Source organism: Pelodiscus sinensis, chromosome 1 (assembly GCF_049634645.1).
Source record: "Pelodiscus sinensis isolate JC-2024 chromosome 1, ASM4963464v1, whole genome shotgun sequence".
In the NCBI taxonomy this organism is placed as follows: Eukaryota; Metazoa; Chordata; order Testudines; family Trionychidae; genus Pelodiscus; species Pelodiscus sinensis.
The window spans coordinates 39,822,197-39,841,572 of NC_134711.1; the positions used below are offsets into that span (position 1 = coordinate 39,822,197).

Genomic DNA, 19,376 nt, shown 5'->3' on the forward strand with positions numbered 1-19,376 from the left:
CTTTTTCCTTTTTGGTTATTCTCTCAGGTTGAGCATGTGAATCATATGTTTTCTCCAGCCTTCTGCATGTGACTTGTGTAAGTACTTCTCTTGAAGTCATTTCAAACAGAAGATATCTTTCTAAGCTACAGGAAGTAAACAAAACAGGAAAAATCTTTTCTTTCTTCTGCAAATTGCCTCTGCAAATGCTTGGGAAAACAGACTTTTAGCATGATATACTGAGAACTGTCTAGAAAACAGAGTCCATTGAGGTGTTGTGAGCATGTTTTCTTGCATAGCCAAGATCTGGCCCCATCTGCCCTTAGTTTCTTTCGTACACTGTAAACAGCAGCTTTCTGAACCATTGGGGGTTTTTTACAACCATTATTGTTTACTTTGGTAAGAACCTTGCTACCTTATTTCAACTGTGGATTTAGTCTATCTTACAGTCTATTGTATAAGATAGTAACTGCTAATATTTTAGTGTTTAATTTAAGTCTCTGTTGTTATGAAGTTGTAGACTGGTTATTTGCACTGTTGCCAAATATTCCTATGATGTATTCAAATAACAAATGTAATGTCTGAATGGTATATATCAAATGAAAATAAAATCTCCATAATGAAACACCACACCAGACACCTTCAGCCCTGTAAGAAAACAACTCCTTCTAAAGATTTCCTAACATGTCATGGCTTTTCTTCCTATAGGATACCTTCCACATCAATAACAGCAAAAATGTATATTGGTAGAGAGGATTCTTTGAAAAGCCAGCTAACCCACTAGGTGCATCATGTCCAGCTGAGAGAACTGACCAAAAAACTTCCAGAACTTCTGGGTTCTTAGGGCTAGGTACAAGTTTTATGCCTTAGCCATTTTTTCCTTCTCCCAATCCAACTGCCTGATAAGCATCATAGAAAATGAAGTCCAGGTTTACAAAATGACCAAATTGTTTCTAGACATTTCATCAGATTGTCTCTAGACATTCCATCAAGTGTCACATACCACAGCTAGTTCTGTGGCATGTCCCTTCACTATCACTATTACTTGGTTTTAAATTTTGGCTTTTCCTAATGTGATAAACTTCGGATAGGAAAAAAAGTAAATAACAAATGACAATTTAGAATATGTGTATCATAAAAAATATATAGGAGTCATGATTCTCACTACTTAAATGTGAATAGTTCCTACTGAATGAAGTGAGTATATGTCTTAGTTAATGTAAGCAGTTACATATGTTTGTAACAATATAATCTAAAACAATCAAATTTTTAAATCTTTTGTTTTGCACATTGAAAGTATTAAAAAGGGATTGTTGAAATAATTTCTTTTAATGGCAGGTGTGGGATGGTACAAAATGTTCCTACACATCTTGGAAAGTACTTGTGGAAGAAAGTGACCTTGAAGGAGATAAAGTTCTCATCCATCGGCTGAGAAATCTGACTGTAGACATTCTAGTTTACGATAACCATGTGCAGCTGGCAAAATCACTGAAGGTAACGTAGAATTCAGTATTTTTAACTTAGATTTTACTGATTGTTTTGTTTTTGTTTTGTTTTGGATTCACTTCCTGAAAACTAGCTATTCACTTCCATGAATAATGACTTAGTTTCAAATATGCTTTTTATCCTTTCATACATGCTATTTTAGTGCAGGCCTCCTTCAGCAGGTGTGAAACAGCCCCATTACCTTAAAACAACCATGAAAAATTATCCTTCCAATCAAATAGCGGTTTCCCGACATTGTAATGTCATGCATTACTATGTGAACATAATGCATTATGGAAAATGTATTCTGTAGTTTAAAATTATTTATTGGAACTGATGCAAAATGGGGTTAATTTGCAGCCCAATTAAATGATAATTCTACAGTCTATAAAAGTGTAATTGTATATTCTGTGAACTCTGCTTTATTCTGCAATATGCATCTTGTTTTAGTAGGTCAGTAATGTTGATTATACTTACACAGGGAAAAGAACAACATAATTAAACATTTGATCTTTAGCAACAGTGCCATCTTGCTTCTGAATAAAATGAATGAGCAGAAATTGTGGCTTTCATTTTACAGCATGACTGCTGTAGTTTTGCTGTTTAAGATCCTTGTTTTTCTGATCAATTTTCTGAGTGTATCTGTGGGGGATTGTATAAAGATATAATTTTATATGCGAAATATTAATCTATTGTTCTAGATAGACTTAAAATCAGTTTACAATACTAATACATTAATAAAGAGATGTTAATGAGTAAATTGAAGATAAGATGGCTCTTTTTAATGTAAGAATTGTTAACTGTATATTGTCACACTATTATTTTTATTTATCTTAGATTTTTTTCCAAATATGGATTTATCTCTTGCTAAAAGATTCACCCCAAAAGCATTATCCAACAATACTTTCTGAGAATTAGGGGAGAAAGTCTACACTTTCTATGATTCTAAAGATGATCAGTTGTTTCTTATACTGCGAAGTCTTGGGTGTTTGTAGCTATAGAATTCACCTAGTAGTATAAGGAAGGCCATTCGATATCACCCACTCTCATTATTAGGATATTAACTAACACAGTGCTGACCTCCATTCATTAGCTAGTGTTGGGTAAACTAGCTATGTTCAAATGCTGCTGGATCTAGTTTAACTAGTTTACATAGTGCTTACTATGATTTCTTATCTGTGCTGACCAGTGTTCCCTCTAATATTTTCTATCCTTGGACAGGTTGAATTTTGTTTTGAGCGGGTTGAAATTTCTTATGTGCAACATCAATATTGAGGTAATGTGTGGATGTGCACCACTAATACAAACGAAACACACACACACACACACACATAACTTGAAGTAGTACATATGTGTGGAAGAAAATATATTAAAACAAGACACCTGTGTCTAGTTGCTGTGAGGTACCCTTAGTGACTATAAAGGTGCTGTACAAAGGTAGGGAATTAGCCTTCTTCCACTGGAGGAAGAGTAGAAGCCCCAGAATAAAGTAACACATGGCGTCAGTGTTTGTGGACAGATGTTTCAAAGAGCTTGCAAATAAGGTTTCATCCTACAAAACTAGCACCACACCTAGTACTTGCTTTTTCTGACTTATCAGAGCCAGAATTCTACCACATAGCAAAGATCTGGTCTTAATGCAATACAATTTATTATGTACTAATTAGTAACACAGGATTTTTAAAAAAATCATTAAGTTCAGAATTTTAGATATTTACAACACTCTAAAAAACTTCTGTTATAAGAATCTTTTTCTTTCTTACCTTAAGCAGTTAACACCTATGTACTTTCTTTGAAATATAATCATGCAAATGTCCTGGCACACACACACACACACACACACACACACACACACACACACACCCGCCCCCTCCCCACCCACTCCCCGCATGCAGCTTGCTTCTCCCTATCAGCCCAGACAGAGAGGACTGCAGCAAGTAAGTCAGGACACCCCAAATAATCTGCCCCTGTCTCTCACTGCACAGATGCCAGCACCTACCCTCTTCTTCTTTCCACCACCTACTCCATTCAGACAGCCCCTTACCTCTCTCTTCCAAGCCCAGGAGAGTTGAAGAGACTGTTAGGTTTCTGCCTCTGTTTGTCTCTCTCTCTCTTTGTCTCTCCTCACACAAACATGACTCTGCAAACTTCCCTCTCCTATAACCCCCCCTCCCCAAGCCATTTAATTAGTTACTCGTTCCCACCCCCAGCCACTTATTTTCTTCTGATCTTGCTTTCTTGTCTCAACTGCTGATCTGCTCTGGGAGATCTTCAATTCAAGCAAGCAGCAGCTAAGCTGCTGCTTAAACTCCCCGCTCCCTACCGGTCAGCTGAGCTCTCTGGCTGCTTGAGAGGCTTTGAACCTCTGAGTGGGGCTCAGAAAACAGCTGTGCAGTCACGCACCTTAGAGAGAATTTAGGTGCTACCAGATTATGTTTGTGGTCCTGTCATCTGTTTTGTCTGCTCACAATTACATAGAATGATTAGATTACCATGTATAGATAAGCCCTAGGAAGATCTCTCTAGATACAACGTAGTTAAACATCTTTTAGGGACAGAATGTGGTATCTCTGTTTTGCTGCCTTATTTAGCCACTGTGTAAGAACTATAAGATGATTTTTTGACCCGAGTTCAATAACAATAAAAGGGTTTCAGGCAAACCATGGTTTCTGTGCCAATAACTTTGCAGTAAAAAATATAGATCGTGACGGGGCGAGGCAGCCCTGCATTGAACCTGCAGGGTCCAGCCAGGATTACCTGGCTGCAGAGGCCCCTCCCCCACAGCCCTACCAAGCATGCCCGGGCTGTAGCTCCACTATAAAAGCCTGGGGAAGGACTCAGTCTGGGGAGACAGCCAGAGGAGAAGGACCTGTGAAGGGAGCGCCCGCACTGCTGTTGCCGGAGACTCCAGGAGAGGCCAGAGGGGACGCGGAGGTGAGCTGGTGCAACCCAGGGACTGCCGGCTGAGGAGACGCTGGCCCAGAGGTCGCAGCAAGTGGGGCGAGTACAGGGGAAGGAACTCCAGGGGACTAGGTAGGAAGTGGCCCAGGGCAGGAGCGGGAGCCCTCTCTCCCGCCCAGAGAACCTTGGCGCATTTCGGCCAGATTGCCCTGCCGAGGGAGTGACCTGCTACCCGGTCGCTCACAGGGCCCTGGACCGGGACCCGGTGGAGTAGGGTGGGCCCGGGTTCCCGAACCTGGGGTGTGTCCCCGCTACAACCCTGAACTGTGTTATGGACTCAGGCCGGAGGGCCTCGGCCTTGCCAAAAAGGGCTGGACATGGACTGTGCTTCGGACTCAGGCCAGAGGGCCTTGGACTTAAGAGGGCAGGCAGGAGGGACCCGCCACATAGATAAAGAAGTTGATGAGGAACATAGGTAACAAGAATGTGTTTTACATGCTTAGGTTTAGTATATGTCTTGTAGATCCAGTTTGTGGGTATGCTTATTGTGGCAGAGCTCTGGCTGTGCCCATGGGTCCTGCACTTCTGGCGGATAATGTTCAGCCTCCGAGGCTTGTTGTGTCCGACCATATGGCCTCTTTCTTTTTACTAGAGGTAGGGTTCACAGCCTACTGAGCCATACTCATCATAGGCTAGTCCATAATGTGGGTGTTAAACCCCTCTAGAGTCCTGGTTTCCCTATCCAGAGACAGACCCTGTAGTGGCATAGGAAGGGTTGGGGGGAACCCAGGCTTATCCATTACTCCAGGTTACGGCCCAGGGACTCTAAGGCAGTGGCAACAGATGGGGTGTGTTCTGCTGTCAGGCTGGCAACTACTTTCCTGGGCCACTTCCCTAAATGATACCTCCCAGTACCTTTTCTCTGGTACCTGAGCAGTCTATCCTGCTTCTCCACATGTCTTGCAGTTACCAGCTCTCACTCAGACACCTCTCACTCTCAGAACTTTGGCTCCTTCCTTCCTTGCACACCTCTGAGCTATCCCGTCTTTTAAACCCATCTCAATTGATTCTTTATTGACCCTGGGTGTTCTGAATACCCTGACTCCTTTGGCTTTGGAAGGCTTCTAATTGGTTCCAGTGTTTCAACTGGCCTGATTGTCCACACTGATTCTCTAAAGTTCCTACTGGTTCTAGGCCAGCCCCTCCCAGTTCAGCCAGGGAACGGACCTACTTAATATAGGGTTAACATACCTCCCTTTTAGTACTCTCCTGTAGCCATCTGGCCCTGACCCCATTATATTATGTTGCAATTTTATAAGTATATATCTTAAAATTTCAACTGCAGGCAAAACTAGATCTATATTAGGCAATGATACCATTGTATCTGAACGCTTCATAATCTTTGATATATTTATCCTTAGACAGTAAAATGCTATTATCCCCATTTTGCAGATGAGGAACTGTGGCACAGAGACTAGGTGACTTGCCTGCATTCTCACAGGAAGTCAGTGGTGGAGCACAAAATTGAACCTGGTCTCCCAAATTCCAGCCTAACCACCGGGTAATTCCAGCCTTCCTCCATGGTTGCTGATAGGAGGATATCCAGAATAACTGAATTTCTAGGAAGGGCTTGAATTGAGATTGTTTGTACCCTGGGAAAATGGAGACTATTCATGTGTAGTGTTAGTATGGAGGTGAGGGATGTTTGAAGGTGAGAATTTATGACGACGATATGAAGGGTTGGTTTATGTGGAAAAAGTTGATAAAGCAAACTAATGGGAAGTGCAATAGAAAATAAGAACACATAGCAAAAGAGGTAAAATGTGCTGCATCTTTTTAGAATTGGTGAGGGGAAGAAAGGAAGGAGACCTGAGAAGAGGAGATTGCATTATGCACATCCTTGTTAGCTCTTGCCTCACCATGTTTTGGCTGTGGAGCTAGAAAAAGGAATGGGCATGTTTGTAGATGAAGGGACATTTTGCACAAATTTGGATTGGAAACTAGAGGACAAAAAGAGTATTGGAAAATTACCCCAACATTGTGAGTCTGCAAAATTCAGGGAGCTATGCCTGCCCCTGAAATATTGACGGCACAGTGTGATTAGTCAAGTAAGTAATCATCTATCGCTGAAATTCACTAGAATTTTTATGACACATATTTTCTTATCTTTAGGCTAAATCAGAAGTGTAGGTGTTTCTGTCTTTGTATTCATATACAGACTTTATTTTTTTCCCCAATAAAATAAGTGTTTTTATATAGGTGAGTTTACAGTAAAAATGTGGATTTGAGCACCTACCTCCTGACATTTTAAAAATCTTTGAAGTTTAATGTCTGTGTGTGCTCAGTTTTGTTTGTTTATCTTATTGTGTAGACTAATAATTAAAGCATAGGGTATTTTTGTAGAAGGGAGAGATGGTCTAATAAAGGGCTTGCTATATGTATGAGGGGATGTTTGCAAGAGAGTGTTTGCAAGAGAGTGTAACTGAAATTACCTATGGTCATATTATTCCATGTAAATCCTCATGTATAGAAGCTTTTATTATGCAGAGATAAGGAAATCACATAATTATATGCTTAATTCTGAGCACATGCTTAAAATCCGTTTAAAGTCAATGGGACTTAAGTAAAAAATCAAAGTGCTTTCCAGTATAGGTATCATATATATAGTAGCCTAGTATCTGTGAGTCTGTAACGCCGAAATGCTGGCTGTTCCCTCTGGGCGGCGCTGTTGTTGAAATGCTGGTTGTTCCCTCTGGGCAGCCCGTTCTGCATGGGGAGTGCGGGGCCCAAATGGCCGCTTGCGCCACTTGCTCCCCTGCAGTAGCCCGGCTGAGTGGTGCAGAAGTCAGCTGAGCGCCACGGTGGGCAGGGAAGTGGGGTGGAGAGGTGACCTACATGACCAGGGGGAGGGGCCTGCCCATGTACGTCACCGCCCCCCTTCGCCTCCTGCCATAGCGCTCAGCTGACTTCTGCGCCGCTCAGCGGGGCAGCCAGGGGGGAGCCTAAACGGATGCTTGCTTCCCCGTGGCAGCCCGGCTGAGTGGCGCAGAAGTCAGCCGAGCGCCATGGCGGAAGGCAAAGGGGGGGGCGGGGCAGTGATGTGCAGTGTGACAGCGGCTTCAGGCCCCACCCCCTGGCTGTGAACGTCACCGCCCCGTCCCCCTTCGCCTCCCGCTGTGGCGCTTGGCTGACTTCTGCACTGTTCAGCCAGGCCGCCACGTGGGAGCAAGTGGCGCAAGCGACCGTTTGGGCTCTGCGGTCCCCGAGTGAGAGGCGGGAGGGGGAGGAGAAGAGAAAGAGAGAGAGGCAGGAGGCGGAGGAGAGCTGAGAGAGAGGGGGAGGCAGTAGGAAGAGGGGGAGGAGGAGGGAGAGAGAGAGAGAGAGACCGGAGGCTCAGGAGAGAAGACCGACGTGGAGGAGAGACCTGAAAATCCTGTCTTATGATGGGCTAATTGGCTAGTTAATATAAGAGTGCCCTTAATAAGTATTGTAATTTAGAAGGTTTCTTAGCCATTTCAGGATTGTAAGACTATTATTTGTTGATACCATCTTTTCTTAATTTTGAAATCCCTTTAGAATTGTGTTTTCATGTGCAATGCTGTTTAAAATGGTAGCTTCTGGTCTCCAGTACCATCATGTACCATGTGAAATAATAGCAGCAGCTTTGAGGTGATGTTTTAATGTAAGAATAATCTACTTTACTTGGAGTTGTTATTAAGAGGTCAATAGCAAAGACTATATGCAAATAAAATATTTAATATATATGAGAGCATTATGACAAGGAGTAAGAAAAGCTCGCAATAGAGAAATTGGGTAGTGCATTATGATCAATTTATAACAAATCCTGAAGCATGGTATCAGAATATATCTTCATGTTTATTCCCTGCAAGAGTTTGTAAAAAAAACAACTACTGTGTATTGTCTTTCACTGTATGCCAGAGAAATAAAGATCTCAGTGAATTGCATACATCTTTTTTCTAGTCAGATTATGAATAGGGTTTTCTATTAAAAAAACCACTAAAGATTAGTAAATCTATGACTGCGCTGTAATTGCTATTGATAATTCTATCTACAGTTGCTGCCTTCATCTCCCCATCAGATCAGAATATTGGTCCTCAACATTATTGCACTGGAGGAGATGTAAATTTACTTTGTTCCAGCAGAAATTCCTGGATTTATTGTGTTAGCCAATCATATTATCTCTTGGAACATAAAAGAACATGGCACCTTCTGAATGTAGCAAGGGTGATATCTGAAATGAATTAAGGCCATGGTCCTTCCCCACTCCAACGTCTTCTACCTTTTGGGCGAGGGGGGAGGTTGATACATGTATGTGTATGTAAAGAGAGCTGACAGTTCTAAATCTATTTAGTTCCTTTGTTCCCCTCAGTTCAAAGGGTCTGTGATTGTGCTGCATGTTCCTGACACCTTTCAACTCATTTGTGAAGGACCGGGCACAATTTAACCCATTATGTATTGTTTTGTAGAATGTAGACATAATAGAATGATCAGCGATATAAGTTGAACAGAAATCATTTTAAATTTTGCAGATTAGAAAGTTAATATTTGCTTGCTGGTACAATGGAGATTTCCAAAGGTAATTGGAAACTGATTGTATTCAGAGACTGACTGCCACTCTAAATGTTCTTTAAAATACTGTGAATTCTTTTTAACAAACATAGGCATCACCTGTGTAGTTTATGATATTTATTTGCTTTAACTTATCTTATGTAAACTTATCATGTGTTTTATTTGTTTTTAGAATCATCATATATGAGTTATATTAATACCTATTTCTGGTATGTTCTTGAATGCTATCCAGAATGTTTTGTTGTTGATTTCCATTTTGATGTGTCTTTAACATTTTTTTAAATATACAGGCAGTCCCCGGGTTACGTACAAGATAGGGACTGTAGGTTTGTTCTTAAGTTGAATCTGTATGTAAGTCGGAACTGGCGTCCAGATTCAGCCGCTGCTGAAACTGACCAGCGGCTGACTACAGGAAGCCCAAGGCAGAGTTGCTCTGCCCCGGGCTTCCTGGAATCAGCCTCTGATCAGTTTCAACAGGCTGAATCTGGACGCCAGTTCCAACTTACATACAGATTCAACTTAAGAACCCCAGGGGTCCCCAAGTCAGCTGCTGCTGAAACTGATCAGCCGCTGATTGCAGGAAGCCCAGGGCAGAGCAACTCTGCCTCAGGCTTCCTGTAGTCAGCACTGGTCAGTTTCAGCAGCGGCTGACTTGGGGACGCCTGGGGCAGAGCAGCTGGGGTGCTGCTGGGTTGCTCCAGTAGCGCCGCTCCTCGGGCGGTACTGGAGCAACCCAGCAGCACCCCAGCTACTCTGCCCCAGGCGTCCTGATTCAGCCGCTGCTGAAACTGACCAGCAGCGGCTGAATCAGGACGCCTGGGGCAGAGCAGCTGGGGTGCTGCCGGGTTGGTCCAGTAGCGCCCAAAGCGGCACTGCGGGACCAACCAGCAGTGCCCCAGCTGCTCTAACACAGGCGTCCGGAGAAAAGCCTGGTCTGCTGGGGGGGAGGCGGGGGCGTACTAGCTGCGCCCTCCCCCCCCCCCCAGCAGACCAGGGAGACGCGGGCGGCGGACCGAGACGCACCGCGGTCCCGCCGCCTGGGTTCTCCACGGCTTTGCTCCGCGTCTCCCTGGTCTGCTGGTCTCCAGCAGACCAGGGAGACGGGGAGCAAAGCCTCTGAGGACGCCGGCAGCGGGACAGCCCAGACGCGCTGCGGCTGTCCCGCTGCCGGCGTCCTCAGAGGCTTTGCTTCCCGTCTCCCTGGTCTGCTGGTCTCTAGCAGACCAGGGAGACGGGGAGCAAACCCCGTTCGTAACTGCGGATCCGACATAAGTCGGATCCGCGTAACTCGGGGACTGCCTGTACTTGTCATACAGGTGCCAGTAGTTGTTCATTAAGAGGATTGTTCAAGTAAAGAGAGCCATTTCTTGTCTCTATTAATTGACATTTATAATTGAAGATGTCAGTTATATAGACTGATAGTGGCAGTGTTCTTTTTAATATTTTCCCAATGGATTATATCTTAGCACCATCTAAAATAAGTGTCATATGTTTTTTTTCTACAAGCATATTCTGAATTAGCAGGTGATATTACTTCCCATGTTCAAAGCTTCTTGCTTAATGTGGTGCTAACAATGTACAATGCTGCCTCCCAAAGGAATTTATGTATATTACACTTTCTTACATAGTGTATAATCAGCTATTGTTATACTTTTGATAGTCATAACTGTATGACTGTTTTAATATATGACACTTCTGATTATTATTATGTCATTTTAGTTATAAGCAGCTATTAAGTGTCTAAAATACATTAATAGTATCACTAAAAATGAAAACTTCTCCTTCGAGTGGTGTCCCTGTGGATACTCCACTCAGGTGTTGGTGCATCCTCGCATTGGCAATTGGAGATTTTTCCCCTAGCAGTGTCTTTCCGCACCGCCCATGCACAGTCACCATCTCCTGCTGATGTGTCTGTTAGCTGTGCACGAGGCTCAAGTCCCTCAGTTCCTTTTCTACTGTTCACGGCCAATGACAGAGTTCCTCAGCAATGCGACCTCTTCCTTAAAAGAAAATTTTTTTGTGAAAAATTACGGTTCTTTTAACCGCATTTAGTCACCATTAGTCATTTTTTTTCTTAGATTAATCCATTCCCAGAACATTTTTTTTTTCTTTTTCCCTCTTTGCCCCAGTTTCCTTAAAATCCTGGGCTTCCCCCAGATTCAAGAAATGAGACTCCTGCAGGGATCTCATGCCCATTTGTGACAGGCAAAGGCCATGTGACGCAGAAATGCCAGTGCTGCTAGAGTATGACAGTAAGAGCCAGAAGAGACAGGGAGACTAGGCTAAAGAAAATACTATGGGAGAAGTCACTCCAGCCCTAAGAAGTTGGTGCTGGCAGAACCCATGACTCCAATGAAGAGAGCCCATTCATCTCCATCCTGGTATTCTCACAAGTCCAGGGCGGTCACTGCTCGTGGTGCCACCGACATCCCGAACAACCCATTCGCCGGTTTCATCTCCCTCCAGCAGTGCTGAGACAACCAGCAGCACCGTCTAAGAGAGTAGAGTCAGAACCAAAACGTAAAAGAAGCTCCTCCGTACCGACTAGCACGAGCTCCCGCCCGGCACCAAAGACCAGCTCAGACATGACTGCTCTGCTGGCATTAGTGAAGATAATGGCACCGACTCAAGCCACTTCTTCACAGCACACTCCAGCACCTAAACAATCTTCAGCACTAGAGACTACAACAAGCAAAACCCATTAGTGGTCTGAGGTCCGGCACTGAGCAGCACAGGTGCCAGCAACTCCTCCACCGGAACAAACTGGTGGAGTCACCACTGCATTTTCCAATGCTGAGGGAGGATAGTCCACACTGGTACCAAACGAAGGACATCTCCTTTTCATCTACGCCATCCTCTCCGGCACCAACCTCAGCACTGCACATGTGAGCAGCTTCTCATCTCCTCTCCCATTTACTCAGTAACATTCAACCAGGCAAAAGACTGGCCAAAACTAACCTCACTACCCCTGGTTCAGCCATCCATGGCCATACCCAACTCAGTCGTACCCCCCCACAGTGGCCCCCACGGAATCCAGAGGCTCAATGCCACTTACAGCCATCACAATACCACCATCGATAGGATACAGCTCCTTCTACTCCAGCTCCTCCAGCAACTCGCTCACCACCAACTCAACCACCACAGTCACCTTCTGTGGTGACAGACCCTATGGAGAAGGAGGATGACCTACTGAAGTGTGATATAGAGGATCCATCCCCGGTGGCCCAGTCTTCGTCATCCCCCTGATAAGGCAGTCTTCCCCTCCTCCTCTCTACCAGAGGATGAATTGAAACAATTACAGGAATTGCTTGAGGGTTGGGAACTCACAGGAAGTTCAAGTAAAACAGCACCAGCTGCTACAAATATTGCAACCTGTGTCTTCCTCAAAAATTGCTCTGACTATTGATGATTCCATAATGGAGCTGTCTGAGCCCATATGGCAAATACCTGTTTCCATTCCCCCTACAAATAGAGGGGCGGATAGGAAATACTACATCCACTGGTTGTGGATGTGGTCCATCATTAGTCAAGACAGTCATTATTCAGATCCACTCCATAAAATAAAGAGCACATTAGACCTCATCGGGCAGAAAGTCTACTCCTTGGCAACCCTGCAGTTCCAAATCTATAACTACATAACCCTTCTCATGAACTATGGTCATGTGAATTACTCAAGGCATCAGGAGCTTATAAACAACGTCCTAGAGCAAAGATGACCACCACTCCATCCATTATTCAAGAGGGCCAGATTATTGCCTGAACTGCCTTACAGGCTTCAATGGATGTGGCAGATATAGCTGCCATGGTGACAGCTACAGCTGCAGTGATGCATCGTACCTCCTGGTTACAATCTTTGGGAATCCTGCTGGAGTTGCAAACCAGAGTAGACAACCTCCCGTTGGATAGAACCCACCTGTTTGCAGCCAAAACAGATGAGGTTCTCTACTTGATGAAAGCGTCTCACACAACCCTTCGCACATTGGGGACAAATACTCCACCTAACAAAAGAAGAGGGTATACACCATATATGAGGCTGAGACACCCCCTTCCAGAGATAGTAACAAAGAGCTTTTGATCAAAGGTCCAAACAACAGTTGAGCAGAAGAAAGGGTCAACATACTCAGGCCACAGCACCACAGCCATCAGTATCAAAGCCACAGTTTTTAAGGTGTGGTCAAGGGTCTGAGTGACCTCCCCTTAGAACCAATGCAGTCCAGCCATCTTTTTGGTCACTGCCTATGGCCTTTTTGCAATCTGTGGGCCCTTATTACCATGGACCAGTGGGTTCTCGAGATTGAGAGATTGGGCTATACCTTTCCCTTCCTATCTACTTCCTCTGCCCTTCCCTGTATCTCTTCAGGGATCCTTCTGACAAATACCTGTTACAAACAGAGGTACAAAACCTTCGCCGCTGACATAGAACCAGTTTCTCCACAATTTCACAGGAGAGGGTTCTACTCAAACTATTTCCTTACGTAAAAGAAGACAGGAGGCTGGAGGCCCATCCTCAATCTCAGAAAACTGAACAAGTTCATCTGCAGTCAGAAATTTAAGATGGTGACACTGGGGGCTATCATACCAGCATTGAATGAGGGGGACTGGTTCTCAGCTCCCGACCTTCAAGAGGCCTATTTCCAGATATCCATGCACCTTTCTCACAGGAGATTTCTCAGATTCAAGGTGGGAGAATGTCACTACCAGTACCATGTGCCACCCTTGACCTTTCAACTGCACCCTGTGTGTTCTCCAAGATAGTAGCAGTGGTCAACGCCTTCTTGAAATGTTAAGGGGTCATCATATTCCCCTATTTAGATGATTGTCTAATCAAAGGTATTTCTCATCAACACACTTTTAACATTTGGGATATTTTCTCCCACCTTGGCCTCCTAGTAAATCTCCAGAAATCCACCTTAGAACCTACCCAAAGGATAGAATTCATAGGAGCATTGCTAGATTCCACCAGAGCGTAGGCTATCCCTCCCCATCCACCAGTTCAACACACTATGGAACTTCATCAGAGTAGTGTTACACATTCTGTTCATGACCATTCATGCAGGCCTTCAAATTCTGGGACATATGGCAGACACCACATATGTGGTACAATTTGCAAGACTCCTCATGCGCTGTTTACAGGGATGGCTAGCTACAGTGTACATCCCAAACTGACACAACCTAAGCAAGTGAATAGCACTTTCCCCGCTAGTACTCACGTCTCTCTGTTGGTGGATATGTCAACACAATCTTCTCAAGGGAGTATCCTTCCAACAGCGCAACCCATCATGCATGATAACCACCAACTCATCTTTCAGAGGGCGGGGTGCCCATTGTGGTTATCATATAGTCCAGGGCAGATGGTCACTTTGCGAGATGTGCCTGCACATCAACATATTGGAACTCAGAGCTGTCTGCAGTGCTTGTCTCCACTTCCTCCTGATAATCTATGGCAAAACCATTCATATCCTTACAGATGTCACACACTGAATATTTTATATTAATAGACAAGGGTGTGCCCAATCATGCTCTCTATGTGCCAAGATGATCCAGTTTTGGAACTGGTGCATAACAAACCGCGTAACACCATAAGCAATGTACTATGTTCTGCCAACTCATCACGTTTAAATGCTTTGTTGATGTTTTCCATATTATTCTTGTTCTCCATATTCAAGGAATGCCCTCCCAGACAAAATCAATGAGGATATAGATAATAGAAAATTATATTCAGAAATAATTAAAATAGGTTAAAGGGAAATTGACAACATAGTTAACCCTCAAATTAGTCTGCCTTATGACAAAACTGCCATTTATCTTTGTTATAATAAAATATCATCATTAAGAAAACATGTGAAACACTAATAATCCACTAGGATCTCCTTTTTCTTTGAACTCACCTTTGTCAATAGACTTAAAATTGTTTTTTTATTTTGACAAGACTGTGTTTTGAGATGATAAAACTGATTCTAAGCAAGATGGGAAGTATTCTACCTCCTGTGGATCTGTGGAGAGAAAGTCTGGCAGAGTTAGAAGTAGTATCAAAGGGTGGGAACTCTGAGAAGTGTTGGTTCTTTGGGGACAAAGTAGATTATTTATTCATTGAACAATAAGATATGGTAAGGCATGAATTTTATTGCATTAATTTACACTGCAGGCGTTTTGCTCAAGAACAGTCGTTCTTGCGCAAAAACTTGCGGAGCATCTATACTGCACATGTGTTCTTGTGCAAGTAAATTTGCAGTAAAGCATCAGAAAAGAGGGCTTCTTGCGCAAAAGTTATTCCTCTCCCCACAAGGAAAAAGCCCTCTTGCACAAGAAGGCAGTATGGCCAGGCAACAGGGATTTCTTGCGCAATAAATCCCTATGGCTAAAATGGCTGTCAGAGCTTTCTTGTGCAATAGTGCGTCCACACCACCATGGATGCTCTTGCGCAAAAGCACATCTCTTGCGCAAAAGCACATGGCAGTGTGGACTCACTCTTGCGCAAGAACTCTTGCACAAAACAGTTCTTGTACAAGAAGCCTGCAGCATAGACGTAGCCCTAGTCTATGCATCTTTTTGTGGACATAAAACCAAATACTCCTTGCTGTCAAATGAACCCATGTGTATATGGAAATTATAACACAGTTCTGATTCTATAAAGTATTATTGCAATTATAAAAATGAGTTCTGTCCTTCTGGGGCCCAGAGGATGGGTTTACCTGGGCTTGTTTACTTTTTAACAGAAACTTTGGCTACTGAAGAGCATAATTGATAGATGTTGCAAGAAGTCAGATCCAGTCTTCAACTGATGGGACAGTTGCACACCAACTTAACATTGAGAAGTGGTGGAGTAAAAATAGTCAAGGCAATTGATCCTTAGAATTCATAGCCTTTTTCTAGGAGAAAAGTGTGATAATTCTGTTTGTTTTGTATTATGAAATCATGTGTTTGTTTAGGTTGGAAGCTTTCTGAGAATTTACAGTCTGCATTCAAAACAAGCCAGTGCTGGGAACCAGGCTGATGTTTCCTATGTAGAATTTCATCTTCATGGAGGTACCTGTTACGGTCGAGGAATTAGAGTCCTGCCAGAAAATAATCCAGACGTTAAAGAACTAAAAGCGTGAGTTCTGTAAATAATCTTTGAGACTAGTCTGGAAGTTTTAAATGTAGTATTTTAGAATTCTAGTTCCAGTAAACATGAAGCTATTTACATTTGTAAGTGCTTTGGGGACTGAGTACAAGTAAGCACCCAGCACTTCTGGAGTGGAATGAGATAGTCGTTTGGCACTACCATACTATACAACTTTTCAAGAGAGGGGTAGGTAAGTAAGTGAGGAGTAAATTTTCCAATTGAAGCTATAAGAGGAGTTTGGATTAACAATCATAATTGTTCAAATTATGATTTGGCCAAGCTACCAGGTGTTATAAACTTAGTAATCTTTTAAAAAGTGGCATGCAGGCACTTAATGATGAAGGTGCCAATTCACCAACGTAATTAAGCACTTACTTCATGTAAAGCATGTGCTTAGGTCTAATTGACGTCAGTAAGATTTAAGACCATGCTTAAAGCAAGGAACATCAATAAATACTTTATTGATATGGGGCCCACAGGCAAAGAACAGTTAAATGATCAAGATCTCCTTTTTATATTTCATCAGAAAGTGTGCATTTCTAGTAGCACAGTTTTCTCTTTATGCTATATTGGATATTGATTCCCTTACTGAATCTTCAATAAACAAGCCTGTAGCCCTTGGATTCTTTTCTGTTTTATGTCTGTACAAGAATATCTATTATATCTAAACACTGTAACTGGACATATGAAGAAAAGGATCAAATCTTTGATACCTTTAAAATCTGTTGAAAACTACCGAAGATGAATATATTCATATTTTTAAAATCTTTGTTCTTTTTTTTTTTATAGATTCATGGATTCTGTGATTCTTACAGAGAGTCAAAACGTGGAGAGCACGTCTTCAATGGAAGTTGATGGCACTTTTGACAATCTATCATGTAAGAGTAACTGCAAACTGATTCATTCCTTCTTTCTACATAAAAATAGTACTAGTTATCTTATATTTATTATCACTTTAAAGAAGACTTGGAGTTGATTTTTTTTTTCCATTTAAACAAAAAGTATCTGGCAGGTACAAGTTATGTGTGGACCTATTAGACCATTAACCAATATTCACTTACTTGTCTATGTCTCAGCAGAAGTTTGTCATGTAACTACATGAGTGTTTGTTTAAAAAGAGTTGGTAAAGAGTTAATTTAAATGCAGAGCGTAAGATTTTTCACTTCACTTTAATGTAGCACTGTCTTGAAACTGTATTAAAGCACACTAAAGAATAATGTAATAGGTACAGCAGGGCACCAGTTAATGTGCTAGCATACTTCAGAAACCACATACCCCTGGTTCATTATCCCACTGTGTGGACAAACCCTTATCAAGAAGTATGTTCACACAAAGCAGAATACTGTTTTAGGGAAATTTACATCAAAAGTTAGGTCCCTACTCAAGAAAATGGCTACCATTTGCCTATGAGGACTTGTAGGAATAGTAGCAAAATAGTCACTAGGTCTCTTTTGAAAAACTAAAATTCTACAATCTGTACTCCTTCCTCAGCATTTCACAGGTGTTAAATTTATTTGATTGTTTGTATGTTACCAGCATAAGTCTCCCATTCATCAAAAAGACAATAGGCCCTTATGAGCTAAGATCAGGCCTACACTGGGAGGGTCAAAGTTGAACTAAGGTACATAACTCCATCTACATGAATAGCATAGCTGAAGTTGGCATACCTTAGGGTATGTCTGCACTAGCCCCCTAGTTCGAACTAGGGTGGCTAATGTAGGCATTTGAACTTGCAAATGAAGCCCGGGATTTAAATATCCCAGGCTTAATTTGCATGTTCCCGGGGGGGCACCATTTTTAAATCCCCTTAGTTTGAACTGACTGTCTGCGGCTACACGTGGCAGTCAGAAGTTAATCCGAACTAAATCCTTAGTTTGGATTAACTGTTACACCTCATTGCAGGAGGAGTAGCAGCCGTGTAGCCACAGGCAGTCAGTTCGAACTAAGGGGATTTAAAAATGGTGCCCGCTGGGAACATGCAAATGAAGCCCGGGATATTTAAATCCCGGGCTTCATTTGCAAGTTCGAATGCCTGCATTAGCCACCCTAGTTCGAACTAGGGGGCTAGTGTAGACATACCCTTAGTTTGACTTACCACAACATCCCCACTGCAGCATGGAGGAAACTCTCCCACTGATTTCCCTTGCTCCTTACAACCCAGTGGAGTATCGGAGTTGATGAAGACACAATCAGAGGTTGATTTAGCGCATCCTTACTAAACCCGCTAAGTTGATCATCACAAGTTCGATCTCCATAGTGTTGATCTCCCAGTAAGTGAAGAGAAGGCCTAATATATAGATTTTTAAGGGAAGAATGCTGTGGTTTAGAAATTCAGGACATACTTTTAAAGCAAATTACCTCTTAGCTCCAGATTATGAAGTTACAGACTTCCGAACTTTTGATGAGGTCAGGGACAATGAGAATTAATAAAATATTCCTAGAACTCAGTCAACCAGGCAGGATAAGTTCATGTCCAGAGCTGCTGATCAAAAAAAAAAAAAGCACATTTCAGTGTCCTTGAAGGCACCAGATATCTTATAGTGCATGGAATCTAATTGCAGAGATGTTTATAGTATTAGTGTTCTTTGTTAACAAATATAGAGAACCAGGTTTGTGAAAGTAAAAGTGCAGCTCAAATGTTACAACCAGTGGCTGTACTAATATGCACTCTGTGTGCAGGTTTCCACAGGTGAACATAAATCTGAGATGAGCATTATATATGAATACAAATACAGTAAAACTCCATTGGTCCGGCATCTGATGGTCCGGCACCATCAGGAACCCAGAAGTGCTCCAGGCAGCCGAACCATTGGAGCTGCTCTGACCCTGGCTTCCCCGATTCAGCCGCTGCTGAAACTGACCAGCGGCTGAATTGGGGAAACCGGGGGCAGAGCAGCTGGAGTGTTGCTGTTAGCTCCCGTAGCGCTGCCCCTCAGCGCTGCGGGACCAACCTGGCAGCACCCCAGCTGTCCCCGATTCAGCTGCTGCTGAAACTGACCAGCGGCTGACTCCGGGAAGCCCAAGGTAGAGCAGCTCTGCCTCGGGCTTCCCAGAGTCAGCTGCTGGTCAGTTTCAGCAACATCTGACTTGGGGACGCCTGGGGCAGAGCAGCTGGGGTGCTGCCGGGTTGGTCCGGTAGCGCTTCTCCTTGGCGCTGTGGGACCAACCCAGCTGCACCCTAGCTGCTCTGCCCCAGCCATCCCGAAGAGCAACTAAGGTGCTGCCAGGTTGATCTCGCAGCACCAAGGGGCGGCATTACCGGACCAACCTGGCAGCACCCCAGCTGCTCTGCCGCAGGCGTTCTGATTCAGCTGCT

At 43.3% G+C, this 19,376-nt stretch overlaps 1 protein-coding gene and 1 long non-coding RNA gene across 7 annotated transcripts in view; one reads left to right on the forward strand and one right to left on the reverse strand.

Moving 5' to 3' along the window:
* LOC142829264 (uncharacterized) overlaps positions 1–3,571 on the reverse strand; it is a 32,359-nt gene extending 28,788 nt beyond the window's left edge. The window contains exon 1 of the long non-coding RNA XR_012903702.1: positions 3,509–3,571. This is a non-coding gene — a long non-coding RNA (uncharacterized LOC142829264). The remainder of the gene's footprint in view (positions 1–3,508) is intronic.
* The window catches only part of POT1 (protection of telomeres 1), a 152,212-nt gene that overhangs the window by 102,944 nt on the left and 29,892 nt on the right, over positions 1–19,376 (forward strand). For all 6 annotated transcript variants that reach the window (XM_075928408.1, XM_025184410.2, XM_075928396.1 and 3 more), the window contains 3 exons: positions 1,318–1,473; positions 15,885–16,048; positions 16,850–16,938. In XM_075928408.1, the coding sequence (XP_075784523.1) occupies positions 1,318–1,473; positions 15,885–16,048; positions 16,850–16,938 (409 nt within the window). The remainder of the gene's footprint in view (positions 1–1,317; positions 1,474–15,884; positions 16,049–16,849; positions 16,939–19,376) is intronic.